Here is a 15,427-nt window from a genome sequence, read left to right on the forward strand (position 1 = left end):
TTTGTGTCCCAAACTTAATCATGTCCAATTTCTTACACGCTCTATAATCATGTATGTATGGATGGTACTCCCCTGGCCTCTATATATTGAATAAAAGCTAAAATAATTGTTGGTACCAACAACAAATTTATATTTGTACGTGGTACTACTAAAGCAATAAATTTATAATAATTTATATGGAAAATTATATTAATATTAAATAATAAATAAATGATTATGATTGTGAAAGTGGCGAGACGAATGGGGCATTCATATGTTTGTAAGGAGGGAAACATGGACACGTGATGGCACATAAATAAAGATGACGATGACTACGACGATAATAATAAAAAAAAAAATTATTAATAATAATAATAATAATAATAATAATAATAATAATAATAATAATAATAATAATAATAATAATAATATTATAAGCTCATAAACCTTAATAATATAGTATAGATATATACATTTTGGCAATTGAGGGGAGAGCAATTGGATATACAAAATTGTGGGAGATGCTGGCTAACATGTTATGCTGATTATAGCATGGGCAAAGCTAGCTTGTAATTACTATATTGGTGTGGGTTGTAGGGAGGCAAATTTCAATTCAAATTTGACTATATATATATTTTTAATTTTCATTTGAAATTACCATTTTTTTTATATTTTATATTCCAAATGTACATTATTAAAATTTGTCGGTGTGAGTCCTGCTCAAAGTATGTCGTGCCTGTTTTTTTAATAGTAAATACAAATTAAATTGAAATTGAAAAGGGCACAAATGGGGACCAATTTATGCATTGAATTGATATGAATACAACATCCTTTTTGTTCACTTTTCTTCCGCTTTTTTCCCCTTTTCTTTATCTATACCATCTACATATTATAATTTGTTATTAAGGCTGATGTTCTAGAGTAGCTAACACGGTCTAATAATTTTTTTAGACAAAAAATAACCAGCTCAAATTACAGAATTAATCCATTTTTATTTGATAAAAACTATCAATAAATATATACTTTAGTGCATTTGTAATTCACCTATATTTATCATGTTTCTCATCAACTTTCCAAAATTTATAAAATTAGTATAATAGATATGTCTTTTGTGAGACTGGCAGATATTCGTGAGAAGGGTTGATTCGACCCATATATGACAAAAATTAATACTTTTGACATAAAAAATAATATTTTTCATAAATCGGATGAATATAAAACATGTCTCGCAAAATTGAACTTATAAGTCAAATTGTACACCGATTGAATTCACTCTAAATTTTGTTATATATATTCTTTTTCCGAAAATTAATATATTATAATAGCATTTGAATTAGATCCAAACCCTAAAGAATCATATATATTTCAAGAAAAATAAAGGAAGTCTTGTCCGGAAACTCCACTATTTGTTAAAGGCGAAGTCCATCTATCTTTCTTTTACGGGCCTAATTTGACAAGCCCAATTTACTCCACAGTTATATATCAGTGTACTTTTGGGCTGGAAAACAAAATTGTGTACCGTTGGCAGTTGGGTCCAGTTCTTGAAGTGGGCCATGGGAAATTTCTTGAAATCCGAGACTCCTAGTGTTACTTTACAGGGAGTCCTGTGAGGCGTGGGAATTCCCCCTTCAAATAATCAATGTTCCTGGCTTCAAAAAAAATATATATATATATATAATCAATGTTCCTCGGTCGATTAGAAGAATGATTCAAAGACTCTTGCCTTTGTGTTTCTATAAATTTCACTAGTTTTTTTCGGGTAAGGGAAAAAAGGGAAAAACAACAATGGCTTGGGGACCTGTTCTGTGGGTAATTTTTGCAATCATGAATCTCGTCCTCTTGGCATTGAATTTTTACCAGGTATTGCGTTGCTTTTACTTTTGCTTGGCAGTATAGCTGAAGCCCTTTAGGTTCTGTGTTTACTAGTTGGTAAGAAGTTGGTTTCGGTGATAGAAAATTAAAATCTTGATTTCTAAGAGAATTTAGTAAAGCATGCTCCTGTTTTCAAGTTTAGAGAAATCCCACTTGTGTTTGAGCTTTTTCTTGATTAGTTACGCCGATAAAGATCTGTTGGCTGTTGCTTGAGTGCTGGTTTGAATTTCTTTCTGATGATCTATGATGATGGTTTGTTTTGACGTTTCCTTGTGGTTTTGAAAAGATATTCTGATTCGCTGTTTTAAAGAGAAAGTTATGTGTCCATACATTGACATTTTCTGTTTTAGAACATTGGATTAGTAAGAATTTTTTGATTATCCATCTGCAAGGTATAAGGTCCTATTTTGCTGTAGGTGTAGAGGCAATTACAGTTCAGCTTTAAGAAAGATGTAGGTAGTGTGTGGGATTCTAGGAATCAATTCTCAGCTTTTTCCTCACAAAATTTCTTAGAAACTTCTTAGAAACTATCCCAAACACTAGTATACTACTGTAATCTTTTTTATTGCTTTTGTTTCAATAATAGGGATGTTCACCCTTGGATGGGGTGAACAAAGATGTATTTGGCAGACTATAGAATTGTAGGCTATACAAGGGAAGTGCTCTAAACATCGGTTATTATTTGCTGGATTGCTTGTTAAACTATGCTGCCTCCAATGCTCGGATCAAAAACTTTATAGCACGGGTTGAAAGAACATTTTGCCCTTTATAAAATTTGAAAGTATTTTTGGATTTTATCAGACCCAAAAATGTACTAGTTTAGTTAGAGAAATTGAAAAACTAAGTGATTACATTGAGATGAGTCAAAACTGTGCTGAAAAAGCCTCAGAACAGACCTCTTAGAACTGACAATTTTGAGAGTACAAAGCAGATGATTAATATAAACCAAAATGGTGTGTAATAAAGTCAAAGCATTTCGAACTTATATGTTAACAAATTTTGATTCACTTTTGTTGCAGTTAGTGATAGATATTATTGTTACTAAAAAGTAAAAATTGTTGGTTGATTCAAAACAATTTTTTTTTCTGAATGAAAGATTGAGAATTATGCATGAATTACATTGGTTTTTTTTCTGCATCTATGCTACAAATCCTAAGTGATTCTGGAGACTTATTGTGAAATCTTTACTTTGATACATTGCTAACTTCCTGAGTAAGCCCTAGTGTAAGTTTTCAAGCTTGAGTAGCATTGAGATATTTATATTTGACTAGTCTTTACTTTTCTTATGATATTTGTAAAGGCCCTTTTGTTGTCTGTATACATGTGACTACGCATGGCTAGACTTGTATATATCTCAAACTTTCTATTGGTTTTCTGTAGTTCATAGGTTTTTCGGATTTGGAGTCAGACTACTTGAATCCATATGAATTATCATCTCGCGTCAATTCTGTGATTGTTCCCGAGTATGTGTTACATGGAGCATTCTGCATTATGTTTCTCTTGACAGGGCATTGGATCATGTTCCTACTCACACTTCCTGTTGCTTGCTACAATCTGAAGCTGTAAGCTCTATCATGTTACATATGACTTTACTACCTTTCTCGCAACAACTTTCTAGTTCGCGATAAATTACCGTAGTTCATATAAATCGGTTGTTTTAAATAGAGTCTTCAATGAGCAGAAGTACCAAATTTGACCGGATTAATGAACTTGCACAATGCTTTTGTGGAGCATGTTTTGCGAATCTTTTCTGAACTCTTCTGTTTTATCATAGCAGGTTCCTGTCACGGCAGCATCTTATTGATGTGACCGAAGTTTTTAGGGTACTTAACACTGAGAAGAAAGTTCGGATCGTCAAGGTTGGATTCTATGTTCTTTTCTTCGCCTTAGTCATCACCAGGTTTGTCCAAGATTTTTTGTCATTGAGTTTTTTCTTTAGGGTACTTCAGTATCACCAATAGCTCTTCATCATTACTTGATTGATCTTTGGAAAGTTATGACTTTTTTGAAGTTGCTTTTACGCTTTAAAAAGTTTGATGATTCTTGATTCATGACGTCGAATTCTAAATTGCAGGCTCGCATTTTCTGCTATAACTGCTGTGTTTGGTGATGACGATGATCTGCGGGGATTTAGTTTACACTAAATCTCAGGAAGCCTGTTGGTGATTGATTGGATTCTTCACACTTCCGCCCTGGAAATATATCGAGGCTGTGCATGATTTTTTTCCCTCTTGAATCTTCTGGTGTGTTGAGGAGTCGCACTTGTTTGTAGATGTTGGAACTAAAACAAATTTTGCAATTTGTTGGCATTTTTCACCTGGTTTTGTCTTCATAAATCCATGTATCTAAATTAATCAGTCATCAATTATGAGTTTAGTCAGACTCATTTTGATCATTTACGAGGATAATATATTTCAGAAAAATCCTATGATGTGTTTCATGTCAAAAATATTAATATTATTGTAGATGATATGGGTTGAGTCAATTCATCCTACGGATAATAATCATATAACATGAGACTTACTCAAAACATTTTAGTTTGAATAAAGTTATTATATCAAGATTTGGAAATAAATTATATATAGGAATTGGGATGTCTAAGACTCTGTTTGGTTAAACTTACTTAAAATGACTTCTAAGTTGTTATAACTTATAAGCTGTTATGATTTATTTTAAAAATAAACTGTTAAAATGTTTGAATAAGCTTATTTTAAACAATTTTAAATATTGATATGTTAAATATTAATTATAAGATCATTTTATTATCAAAATTAATATAGATGGTATATTGTTACGAAGATAATCTAAATCGTTATACATGTTTAAAAAAAATTTATTCTTTGGAAAAAAAAATTTAAATAATATTTAAGAGTGAAGAAGCTGTCTGGAAAAAAAAAAAATTTCATCCCAGGCAGTGAACCAGTGAATGTGGAATGATGTAAATTCTGCGACCTCTTTCTTCTAAACTATATGTTAACCTCGAAGTATGCTAAAAGTTATCATCAACCAAAAATCTGTATGCTTCTACAAACATCTTACGACGTTGCGCATCCCAAAGAGACCCTTCACGCACTATCAACCAAGCTCCTCTCCGCTCCCGCCCGATTCAAACACTTCAGAATTCTCCGGTGACCTGAATCATGGATTACAGGAAATGTCCAAACAGGGCCTTAACATGAGGTTTAAGGAGTACGATGTTTTACTGAACGAATGTATAGCCCATAGGGTCTTGAAAGGAGGCCAAAGAGTGCAAGCCCACATGATCAAAACTCGTTATCTTCCACCGGTGTATCTCAGAACCAGACTGATAGTGTTGTACGTCAAGTGTGAGATTCTGAGTGATGCGAGAAAGGTGTTTGACGAAATGCCTGAGAGAAACGTGGTTTCTTGGACTGCGATGATTTCTGGGTATTCAAGAAGTGGGTTCTACTCTGAAACTCTCTTCCTTTTTATTCAGATGCTAAGAGCAGGTGATTTCTCATACATTTTCAGGAGCTTTTGTGTGTGAAGTGACTGATATCCCACTTTAAAATGATGATATTTAATATTCTTGTTTGACGATTATCTGCTCTTCCTCAAAAAACCCCAGCAGTCTTTTTGCACCTCTTTGATGAGCATTTTTATCTCTGCGCAGACTGATAATTTCCGTACAATAGGCTTATATCTAATTACTTTATACTTCACACCTTCAAGAACTTTTGCTGATGAGTCTCAGGATTTAATCATCAAGCATTCACTATCTTCAATCCTTGTTGAATCTCCATCTCAATAAAAAGTTTCATCCATTTAAATACATATTTGGAATATGTCAAAAACCTTGCTTCATTTTGGCATAGAACATTAATATGTTTTTCTGGTCCTCTTTTGTTTACTTGAAAGGATGTTTATATTTTTTCTGTTCCTATGTAACATGAAAAGGCTTCAGGTACCGATCCCAATGAGTTCACTTTTTCGACAGTCCTTGCCTCATGTACTGGCTCATTTGAATTTGAATGCGGAAGGCAAATTCACTCTCTTATTATTAAGAGCCTTCTTGAGTCCCGAATATATGTTGGTTGCTCACTTCTCGACTTATATGCCAAAGCTGGAAGAATACAGGAAGCCCAGACTCTATTTGACAATTTGCCTGAGAGAGACTCTATTTCTTGCACAGCTCTTATTTCGGGTTATGCTCAATTGGGGCTTGACAAAGAGGCATTAGATCTTTTCTGTGCACTTCGGAGAGAAGGAATGATTTCAAACTATGTTACTTATACCAGTATTTTAACTGCATTATCTGGGCTTGCTGCATCCGAGTATGGAAGGCAAGTTCACAGCTATGTTCTTCGATCTGAACTATCCTTTTATGTGGTCCTTCAGAATTCTCTAATTGATATGTACTCAAAATGTGGAAATCTCACTTATGGAAGGAGGATCTTTGATAATATGTCTGAAAGAACAATTATCTCTTGGAATACAATGCTTGCAGGTTACAGTAAACATGGGATTGGAAAAGCCATGGTAGACCTTTACAGTATTATGAACCAAGAAAATGAAATCAAACCGGACAGCACTACTATTTTGACTGTATTGTCTGGCTGCAGCCATGGCGGTATGGAAAACCGTGGCCTGAAAATTTTTGACGATATATCTAGCAAGAAAGACGGGGTTGAACTTGGCGTTGAGCACTATGGATGTGTTGTTGACTTACTTGGGCGGGCTGGCCTAGTTGACAAGGCTTTGCAGTTCATATATAAGATGCCTTTTGAACCAAATGCGGCTATTTGGAGTTCGCTTTTAGGTGCTTGTAGAGTTCACCAGAACGTCGGTGTTGGAAAAATTGCTGGTGACCGACTTCTTGAAATAGAACCTGAAAATGCCGGGAATTATGTAGTTCTCTGTAATTTATATGCATGTGGGGGAAGATGGGATGCTGTAAAAAAATTGAGAGAGCTGATGAAGGAAAAGGCCGTGGTGAAGGAGCCAGGTAAGAGCTGGATTGAATTTGGCCGGACTATCCATACGTTTTATGCAAGTGATCAATCGAATTCAAGAAAAGATGATGTACTCGACAAGGTAAATGATTTATCGGATAGGCTAAAGGCAGCTGGTTATATCCCTGATCTAAGCTCCGTTTTACATGACGTGGATGAGGAGCAGAAAGAGAGAATTCTGCTGGGCCATAGTGAGAAACTAGCTTTGGCATTTGGAATCATCAATATATCTGAATCAAAGCCTTTACGCGTGATGAAAAATCTACGCATTTGTGTTGATTGCCATAACTTCGCAAAGTTTGTATCTCAGGTTTATGGCAGAGAAGTGCTTATCAGAGATAAAAGTAGGTTTCATCATATTACACGCGGAAAGTGTTCTTGTGGAGACTATTGGTAAAACTCTTTGAGCTTCTTAATGCGGCACTTGATGGGTAGAGGGTTGGAATTCAGACAGACGATCATGAATTCATGAGACACACGGCCTCAGCTGACAAATTTCAAAAGTCAGCTTGAAATCCAAGGGAACTCACGAGACATGGCCCAGTTTAGTTTACGGAGGATCTTTAACACCTTGCTGCACTTTCAACTTCCCCATGTATTTCTCAAACAAGTGACACAATTTTTTTAATCCAGGACTCTGGAAACCATGAATTCTGTGAACAGGCACTCGAACCCACAATACCGTATACATGAGTATCAACATGACATCACATGCATCGGCAAATCCAAGTTTTAGTCTTGCATTCTTGCGACGTATATCAGCCTATTGCGAGACCGATTCTGCTCATTTACTGGATACAATCTTTTGGCCTTTCCTGTAGTTTACATCTGTAAACTATTATACATTGGATTATTGTCCAATTTTTTGTGTGTTGATGTGTAGTGTGAATAACTTACAATTTTAAATGGAACAAATCGACATTACATGTTTTTCCAGAATGATGCGTTTAGCATGTTATTGTTACCGTGGCCACATGGTGCCTGTGTATATTAAAAACTAAGGCACACAGAGTCTAGGAAGGTTTGCTTGTTATTTGTTTATCATTTATCATTTGGTTGTTGCATCTTGCATGACATTGAGACAAGAAAATCTTTAAATTTATTGCTACATTTCCTTACAATTTGTTTGTAGGGAAACAATCAAAATATTATGGGTCATCATTGGATTCTTTTTGAAGTAGGCCTATACGAAAGACAGTGGAGCACAGGGTCTGAGTCAAAGTATTCACTATTCAATTTTCTTGGAATCATATTTTCGGATGTTTTCGCCAAATACCCACAAGTCCATTGCTATATAAATCCATGATTTTACAAATTTGGCATTCGAAGACAGTTGGAAAGCGACTGCCGATGTTAAAAAAAAAAATCATGGCTTTCGATTCTCATGAATTTCATATTGATGTAATGATCAAATCCGAAAGGTAATAATACAAGAAAAAATTCTTATTTCAAAGATCTAAAGGTGTTCGTTCGATTTGGAACAAAACAACAAACGATAAAATAGATATTATCCATTTCGTTTTTTTGTTTTATTTTTGTTTGAATGAAATAATGATAATAGTAAGGTACATATGTTTGTATTACAAGTATAATAAGGAGCCCACTTTAGTTGGCAGTAGGCAAGCATCAATCGCAATTGAGTTAGCCGCTCCACGACCCCACCATTTTCATTATTTATTTTTCTTTATTTATTATTTATTAGTATCCATCAAATGATGAACTGGATCGCAGTTATTTCAGATTTTTCTACTTTTAAATTAATGAATTAAATATTGATTAAATGTTCTTTTAGACGACTGTACCGATTGTGTGATCCCATAATTTCCATGTCTGCCTACTTTATATATTTTATTTTTGAGAAAAAAATATTAAAATATAAAAAACAAAACAAAACAAAAGATTTCTATGAAATCAATTGTTTTTAGAGCAGGTGAGATGTCTTATCCGGATCAACCCTATTCATATTTATAATAATAAGTAATATTTTTGACATAAAATGTAATACTTTTAATAGGTAACTCATATAAGAGATCCATCTAAAAAAAATGACCCTTAAGAGCGTCTCATATAAATTTTTGTCAATATATCTCCCATCGAACCCCATTCGTACATTACTTTTCAATGTTCGTTATATATATGAATCAATCAATTCGTCTCATAAAAAAAAAAACTACTCAATCAAAAATGAGAGATCGAATCCTAATTTATAAAGAGTAGGTCTGTCTCCTTTGAGAAAAGATCTCACGTATTTGAAAATTAATATTTTCAAAAAAAAAAATCAAATGAGATATATGTAATATGTCTATAATATAATGTTATGAGAGAGGGGGTGTCATCATCAATACCATCCTTTTCACACGGACTTCAAATCTCGGCGAAGGAGAATAAAATAAGAGAAGGGTCTAACGTAGACAGATATATATATATATATATATATTTTCCCATCACCTTACTGGCTTACTTGTCTCAAGCAATAAAAAAATATCAAATTTAATAAATTTTAAAAACTCCATCAAATCAACAATCTTCTTTGGATATAAATGTTTTAAATTTATGGATTTCAAATGCATTTTTGTTGTTTAGAAAAGTAGTATCACAAACATCAAATCGACTTCTTTTATGTTTATATGGTAATTCATGGTAGTTATGATGAATTTTAAGTTCATCCAATAAAGTGTTGATTTAGAATCCTTTTTAATTCATCTAATTAATGTGTAAATAATTAAGTTATGAATTTGATATTTCTCTATGTTTCATTGTTAACACTAAAATTATAATCGAAATTCATGGATTTGAAATATTTCAATTCAAGCGCAATTTTAGTTGTTTGGACAAACAGTTAATTCTGTCCGTTTTAAATCGAAAAAATAGCTCAAATAACAAATAACAACAAATTAAAAATAAAATTTAATAAAATAGAGTATCAAAATGGGGAAGAAAAAATTTACAGGACAAAATAACAATTTTGTGCCTTTAATAATTAATAATAATTAATAAATAGATAAATGTTACACCGACACCGTTTAATCTCCAGACCACAAAATGAATATAGAATTAATTATTAAATTAAAGTTTAAAAGAGTGGCATTGTCGCATTGATTAATTTCTCCCGCACTTGCAATTGCAGCAGTTACATTCCATCATCAACCCACCGCTCGCAGTAACTTGCAAACCTCTCAACCCATCCACTCCCATTCCCTTCCATTTATATGTGAAAATCTTCCAGTTTCATGCCGCTGCAAGGAGATACGGCTTTTTGGTAAATTCTGCTGCTCACATTTTCATGATTGCATCCCCCTGTTTGCATCGCACGAATCATAAAGTTCTTTTCGGTTAATCTGGATTCGATTTATTGCTTTTGGAAGTTAATGTTTGATTTGCTTGCTACGTTTGAACTAAATTAGGTGAACAGATCTTTTTTTCTTCTTTTTTTTTAGTTTCTTTAATTTTGGTGGCTACTGCTTAGATTATGATATCATAGCTGGTTGATTGGAAATTTTTATGTTTGCTTTACATCGGTGTTGCTGATTATGGCCGATATTGATTTCATACCCTGTGTTAGTTTGGCTTGGGGCCATGAAATGTTCACAGAAATCTGGTTTGAGCTTCTAGTCCAATTGCGGATGAGTTTTTGTCACCTTTCTCCTTGTTCTAATGAGAATGAGTTGAATACTTGGTAAGCAAGTATGCAAAGTGAAGTTATTCATTTTTCTAACAACTGTGGAGGCTAATGATTTTATATATCTCTGGAATATTTTTTGGTTGAAATGAAAAGCTTGCTGTTGCGGCTGAAATCATAATTCCAATTCTTTCTTTAAAAATATGTATTAGTATCTTCGTCTATCGGTCTGGTGGTGCTCAGTATGGTGAACACTGATCGACCTCTCTCTGCTCATTCATTTCATTTCTATTCAGATCAAGCACATAGGCATGTCAAAACCTACATTCACAAAAAAAGTATTTAGTGGCATAAGGAGATTCAAGCAAAGACTCTTGTATGGGTAAATGAGGAAAGGTGATCACGATAGTACAATTATATCAAATAATTATCGTTAAAGTGCTTTAAGTAAAACATCATATTCCCTTATATATCAGTGGAGATGAAAATTTCGTCATGTGAGATCCAGGGGTTATAGATGATGATAGATCATACATTGTAGCGATATGGTGCCGATATTGAGCAAAATTATTTTCAAACTTATTGAGAGGGTCCTCTTCTCCATGCTTGACAGACCCTCCCCGTAAAAATAAAGGAAAGGTTCTCTACGTGTATCATCAAAATATACAGCAGAAATAAAATCATGAATCTGACCATCTTTAACTAAAATTTTTTGTGCAGAAACAACTAGCGAATTTGCATTGTGTTGCAGACTTGTCTCCTATTTGAATGAATTGAATCCTTTCATTTGGTGGTGAATAAGGAATCCCAAACTATTGTGTATATTACACTTTTACTCAATATATAATTCGTTGCAGAATGTAGACAATGTTTAGGTTTCTAAAACAAAAAGAAGAATGTAGGAAAGGCTAGACTCTTTGAGATACCTGTGTCAATGCAGTGCTTTGTATACTCATTCATATCTCTGATTCAAGCCTATCAGCTTATTTTCCTTCTAAACACGTTTTTAATCCAGTGTTGAGCAAGACCTTTTCATTCTTATGAAATTTTGTTATTCTTGTAAAATGGCTTCTCTTACTTATGTCATCATCAGTTGTGTTTTTTTCACTTTTTTTTCTACGGCTGATTTTGTTATAGGTGGAAAACTATTGATCATGAAGGAGACACAAAGGCGAAGGGGTCCCAACAACAAAGAGAGAAACTATCCTTCCAGAGCTGATGCTGCAGATCATAAGCCACGAGAAAAGAATGGTGGAAAAAACCTGAAATCGAAAGAGATTGGTACAAAAGCTTTTTCAGATACAATGGAAATCAATATAGAGGCAAACACAGTTGCTAAGCCTCCACAAATTCATGAAAATGATGTGGTAGCTTATATGGATGAGGTCTATGGATCTGTGCAATCATTACATGATACAGAAACAGTGAAAATGTATGAGAAAGAAAGTGATGAAAAACTGAGTGATAATTCTAATAACTGGGAGAATGATTCTAGGGAGGGGGTTGCAGATGAATCTGACCCTGAGACAATCTATGATTCAGTTTCTTCTCATGGAGACTCCCTTACAACTGATGAGGAGAAAGTAGAAAAAGTTGGCATGTTGCCTAAAAAGATTGGAAAAAATGCTTCCTCTGATGGCTACAAAATTCCCGTGCCAAAATCGAGACCCGAAGGTAGCAAAGCATCAAGAGACACACCAAAGAAAGGAGTTAAACCTGACAGTGGACCTTTTATATCAACTGCCAAGAGTACGCCTGATAATTCAAAAAATATGAAAGTCCATCCGAAGCCTTTGTTAGAGACGTCAATTGGAGCTGTTGACAGACCTATTGAACTACAAAAGAAGGTAGATATCCAAGCTGAGACTTCCAATTGTGCCAGTAGTTCTTGTAATGATGTTGAATCAGTCAACACCGTGGAAAATGATGTGCAGGACAAGGCTACATTAGACCGAAAGATAGAAGAAATGGAAACACGGGTCAAGAAACTTGAAGGTGAGCTGAGAGAAGTTGCTGCCCTTGAAATCAGTCTCTATTCTATTGTACCAGAACATAGTAGCTCTGCACATAAGGTGCACACACCTGCAAGGCGCCTCTCAAGACTCTATATTTTTGCCTGCAAGTACTGGTCTCAAGATATGCGAGCTACTGTTGCCAGGAACACTGTATCTGGACTTATTTTAGTTGCAAAGTCCTGTGGCAACGATGTTTCAAGGTATGTATTACATTATTGGTTTTCGTGTATTTTCACTGCGTTAGGTTAACAGATTCTGAAGTGATCATATTGCTTCTTATCAGGTTAACTTTCTGGTTGTCAAACACTGTTGTTCTGAAAGAAATTATATCCATGGCATTTGGAAGTTCCTGTCGCTCCAATGCTCTGGGCAAAATGTTCGTGTCTAATGGACAAGAAAAGAAAAGTGAAGCAAAGACTTCATCTTCAAAAAGTAGTAGCACTGGGAGTAAACAACAGAACAAGCAAGGAATCTTACTATTTGTTGATGATTGGCAAGAATCAAGAACCTTAACTGCTGCCTTGGAGAAAGTTGAGTCCTGGATATTTTCTCGAATAGTTGAATCGATATGGTGGCAGGTGATAGCTTTATGCCCTGCATAGATAAATAAATTTTTGGTGCAACGCACATATGCACTTCCTTTGGTACTTATTTTTTTTATCCCTTTTCTGTTTCAGACTTTGACACCTAATATGCAATCTCCGGGTGATGATACCACAACAAACAGCAATTCTGAAAGGTTGCTGGGTCCAGCCCTGGGTGACCAGCAACAGGGGAGCTTTTCCATTAACCTCTGGATAAATGCCTTTCAGGATGCTCTCAAAAGACTTTGCCCTGTCCGAGCAGGAGGACATGGATGTGGTTGCTTGCCAGTTCTGGCAAGGAAGGTATGTAGTTTCGATGCAATTATTTGCCTATTCTATCTTTCTGCCCATGACTCTAGTTTGTCGTTTAAAAGGTGTTAGAAGGACATTGGAACATAATTAATAAATAAATAATAATTAGCTGAACCAGGAACTCTTTTATTTATTTATTTATTTATTTATTTTGTTGTATTTTTTGGATGCTATGTTGATGTCTAATGTCTGTCATTAGGTACTGGAGCAATGTATTTGCAGGCTAGATGTGGCAATGTTCAATGCCATTCTCCGTGAGTCAGTCCACGAGATCCCAACTGATCCAGTTTCTGATCCAATAGTGGACTCCAAAGTTTTGCCCATCCCGGCTGGAGATTTAAGTTTTGGGTCTGGTGCGCAGCTTAAGAATTCCGTAAGTAGTTCAATCCTGGTGCAAATAAACTTGCATCGCGTTCAATCAGCAGAGAGATACTTCACTGTTGTTCAAGAGAAAGTGACTTCATCCTCTTATTTTGTAACCTTGTTTTTTGAAGATGAATGCACGAGTGTCCTACTTTAACTTTATAATTCCATCTAAAGCCTGACGCTTTAGAGGTCCATGTATGCTTACTACATACATAGTAAATGATCCTGCCTCGGCTTTATTAGGTTGGCAATTGGACAAGATGGCTAACAGAGTTTATGGGCAAGGATGTTGATAGTTCTGCATCAGAAGGAAAAAACAGCAATTGCACAGATGGTAAGATGGATGATGATGATGAAAAGAAATGCTTCCCTCTTCTTAATGCCCTGAGTGATCTTCTCATGCTGCCCAAAGATATGCTCATGGATCCAACAATGAGAATGGAGGTGCACCATATTTAAAGATCATCCTTATGATATGAATTCATCTTGCATATTCTGGGATCCACAAAATCTTCTGGCTTATCTTTCTATGTAGGTGTGTCCACAAATCAGCCTCCCATTGGTTAAGCGAGTGCTCTGCAACTTCACTCCGGATGAGTTCTGCCCTGATCCTGTCCCAGGTGCTGTGTTAGAGGCACTAAATTCTGAGGTAAGTTGCTTTCATTACACCCATGTTCTTATCTATAAAAATTCACTACCAACAGAACTCTCTCCGAATAAATTACTAGTGTTTCATTTCCATAATTAAGTCTTGTTGAATAGTTTACATCCACCATGAATCTCTTTGATCATCATTTGCCTAGATTCAGTTCTCGGAGCTACTTTGTTAATCACCTCAGAATGAAGGGGATGTATACTAATAATTACATAATATGGATTTCTATTTTATCTGCATCTTTGTAGTCAGATAATTATGTTTGATATGGAGTTTAAATCGCATACAATTAAACGAAATGAGATATGCCCTTGACGTCGGTTCTAAGAGCATGAAATAGAAGATGCCACAACATCTGGAACAGAGTTTTGAGTCATTCTTTTTCTGACCTTGTTATCTGGGATGACTTCACCATTCTCTAAATCTTTCTGCATTCACAGTGCATTGTACAACATGGACAATCGATAGGCTCCTCCAGTAGCTTCCCTTATGCTGCTTCTCCGGTTGTGTATGTACCACCATCTTCTTTCAATGTGGCAGAAAAAGTAGCAGAGGTTGGTGAAAACTCTCATTTGTCAAGAAGTTCATCCTCTGTGCAGAGAAAGGGGTACACCAGTGATGAAGAGCTGGATGAATTGGAGTCTTGCCTGCTTGACAAATTATTATCGTCTCCACGAAATGAAACCGGAAATCAAGAAGAACTGGGGTGTGATGGAGCAAATGTTAGGTACGATCTCCTCCGTGAGGTGTGGCTATCCACGGACTCATGAACACTTGTATCATGCCTCGTTTTGTATCAAAGATAGGTTAAATATATGATAAGTAATAATTCAGCCATATTGGGCGAGATTCATTTCAGTCCCACAGATTATTTATTTTATACGTCTGATAACACCTGCAAGTTCCAACTAGTATTGTTGGCTAAATAAAAACATATTTATTTTTTGGGCATTTACTTTTTTATGTATGAAGCATTTCATGGATCTCGAGACGATTTTCGTGTTTATGTCCTTGTATGCGGAGGCTGATTGCCTCAACTATTTCCACTATGC

General features: G+C 35.0%; 3 protein-coding genes across 4 annotated transcripts; all 3 read left to right on the forward strand.

Annotated features, from left to right (window-relative positions):
- Positions 1–1,616: 1,616 nt before the first annotated feature.
- LOC140892526 (protein cornichon homolog 1) lies at positions 1,617–4,150 on the forward strand. The gene is made up of 4 exons (XM_073301446.1): positions 1,617–1,839; positions 3,232–3,413; positions 3,629–3,751; positions 3,926–4,150. Exons 1-4 carry the CDS (start codon positions 1,765–1,767, stop codon positions 3,993–3,995), a joined length of 450 nt encoding a protein of 149 aa, XP_073157547.1. The 5' UTR covers positions 1,617–1,764; the 3' UTR covers positions 3,996–4,150.
- A 627-nt stretch (positions 4,151–4,777) lies between these two features.
- Positions 4,778–7,789, forward strand: LOC140891172 (putative pentatricopeptide repeat-containing protein At3g13770, mitochondrial). The gene is made up of 2 exons (XM_073299518.1): positions 4,778–5,321; positions 5,777–7,789. The coding sequence occupies exons 1-2, from the start codon at positions 4,838–4,840 to the stop codon at positions 7,219–7,221; spliced, it is 1,929 nt and encodes a 642-aa protein (XP_073155619.1). The 5' UTR covers positions 4,778–4,837; the 3' UTR covers positions 7,222–7,789.
- Positions 7,790–9,905: 2,116 nt separating this feature from the next.
- On the forward strand, positions 9,906–15,331 carry LOC140887630 (uncharacterized). Of its 2 annotated transcripts, XM_073295016.1 has the most exons (9): positions 9,906–10,083; positions 11,581–12,290; positions 12,378–12,658; positions 12,742–13,036; positions 13,136–13,345; positions 13,554–13,727; positions 13,964–14,164; positions 14,256–14,369; positions 14,816–15,331. In XM_073295016.1, the coding sequence occupies exons 2-9, from the start codon at positions 11,598–11,600 to the stop codon at positions 15,143–15,145; spliced, it is 2,298 nt and encodes a 765-aa protein (XP_073151117.1). In that variant the 5' UTR covers positions 9,906–10,083; positions 11,581–11,597; the 3' UTR covers positions 15,146–15,331. The 2 variants fall into 2 exon arrangements, with proteins under 2 accessions (XP_073151117.1, XP_073151116.1); XM_073295015.1 differs by having other exon boundaries at positions 11,581–12,658.
- Positions 15,332–15,427: the final 96 nt, after the last annotated feature.

The sequence above is a fragment of the Henckelia pumila genome, chromosome 3, assembly GCF_033568475.1.
Source record: "Henckelia pumila isolate YLH828 chromosome 3, ASM3356847v2, whole genome shotgun sequence".
Classification (NCBI taxonomy): domain Eukaryota; kingdom Viridiplantae; phylum Streptophyta; class Magnoliopsida; order Lamiales; family Gesneriaceae; genus Henckelia; species Henckelia pumila.

Bases quoted from the DNA above. Each gene is read 5' to 3' on its own strand.
- LOC140892526 (XM_073301446.1), top strand. From the start codon at position 1,765: ATGGCTTGGGGACCTGTTCTGTGGGTAATTTTTGCAATCATGAATCTC. The intron at 1,840-3,231 runs GTATTGCGTTGC...GGTTTTCTGTAG, and splicing joins TGGCATTGAATTTTTACCAG to TTCATAGGTTTTTCGGATTT. The intron at 3,752-3,925 runs GTTTGTCCAAGA...TCTAAATTGCAG, and splicing joins TTCGCCTTAGTCATCACCAG to GCTCGCATTTTCTGCTATAA.
- LOC140891172 (XM_073299518.1), top strand. From the start codon at position 4,838: ATGCTAAAAGTTATCATCAACCAAAAATCTGTATGCTTCTACAAACAT. The intron at 5,322-5,776 runs GTGATTTCTCAT...AAAAGGCTTCAG, and splicing joins TATTCAGATGCTAAGAGCAG to GTACCGATCCCAATGAGTTC.
- LOC140887630 (XM_073295015.1), top strand. From the start codon at position 11,598: ATGAAGGAGACACAAAGGCGAAGGGGTCCCAACAACAAAGAGAGAAAC. The intron at 12,659-12,741 runs GTATGTATTACA...GCTTCTTATCAG, and splicing joins TGTGGCAACGATGTTTCAAG to GTTAACTTTCTGGTTGTCAA. The intron at 14,165-14,255 runs GTGCACCATATT...CTTTCTATGTAG, and splicing joins ATCCAACAATGAGAATGGAG to GTGTGTCCACAAATCAGCCT.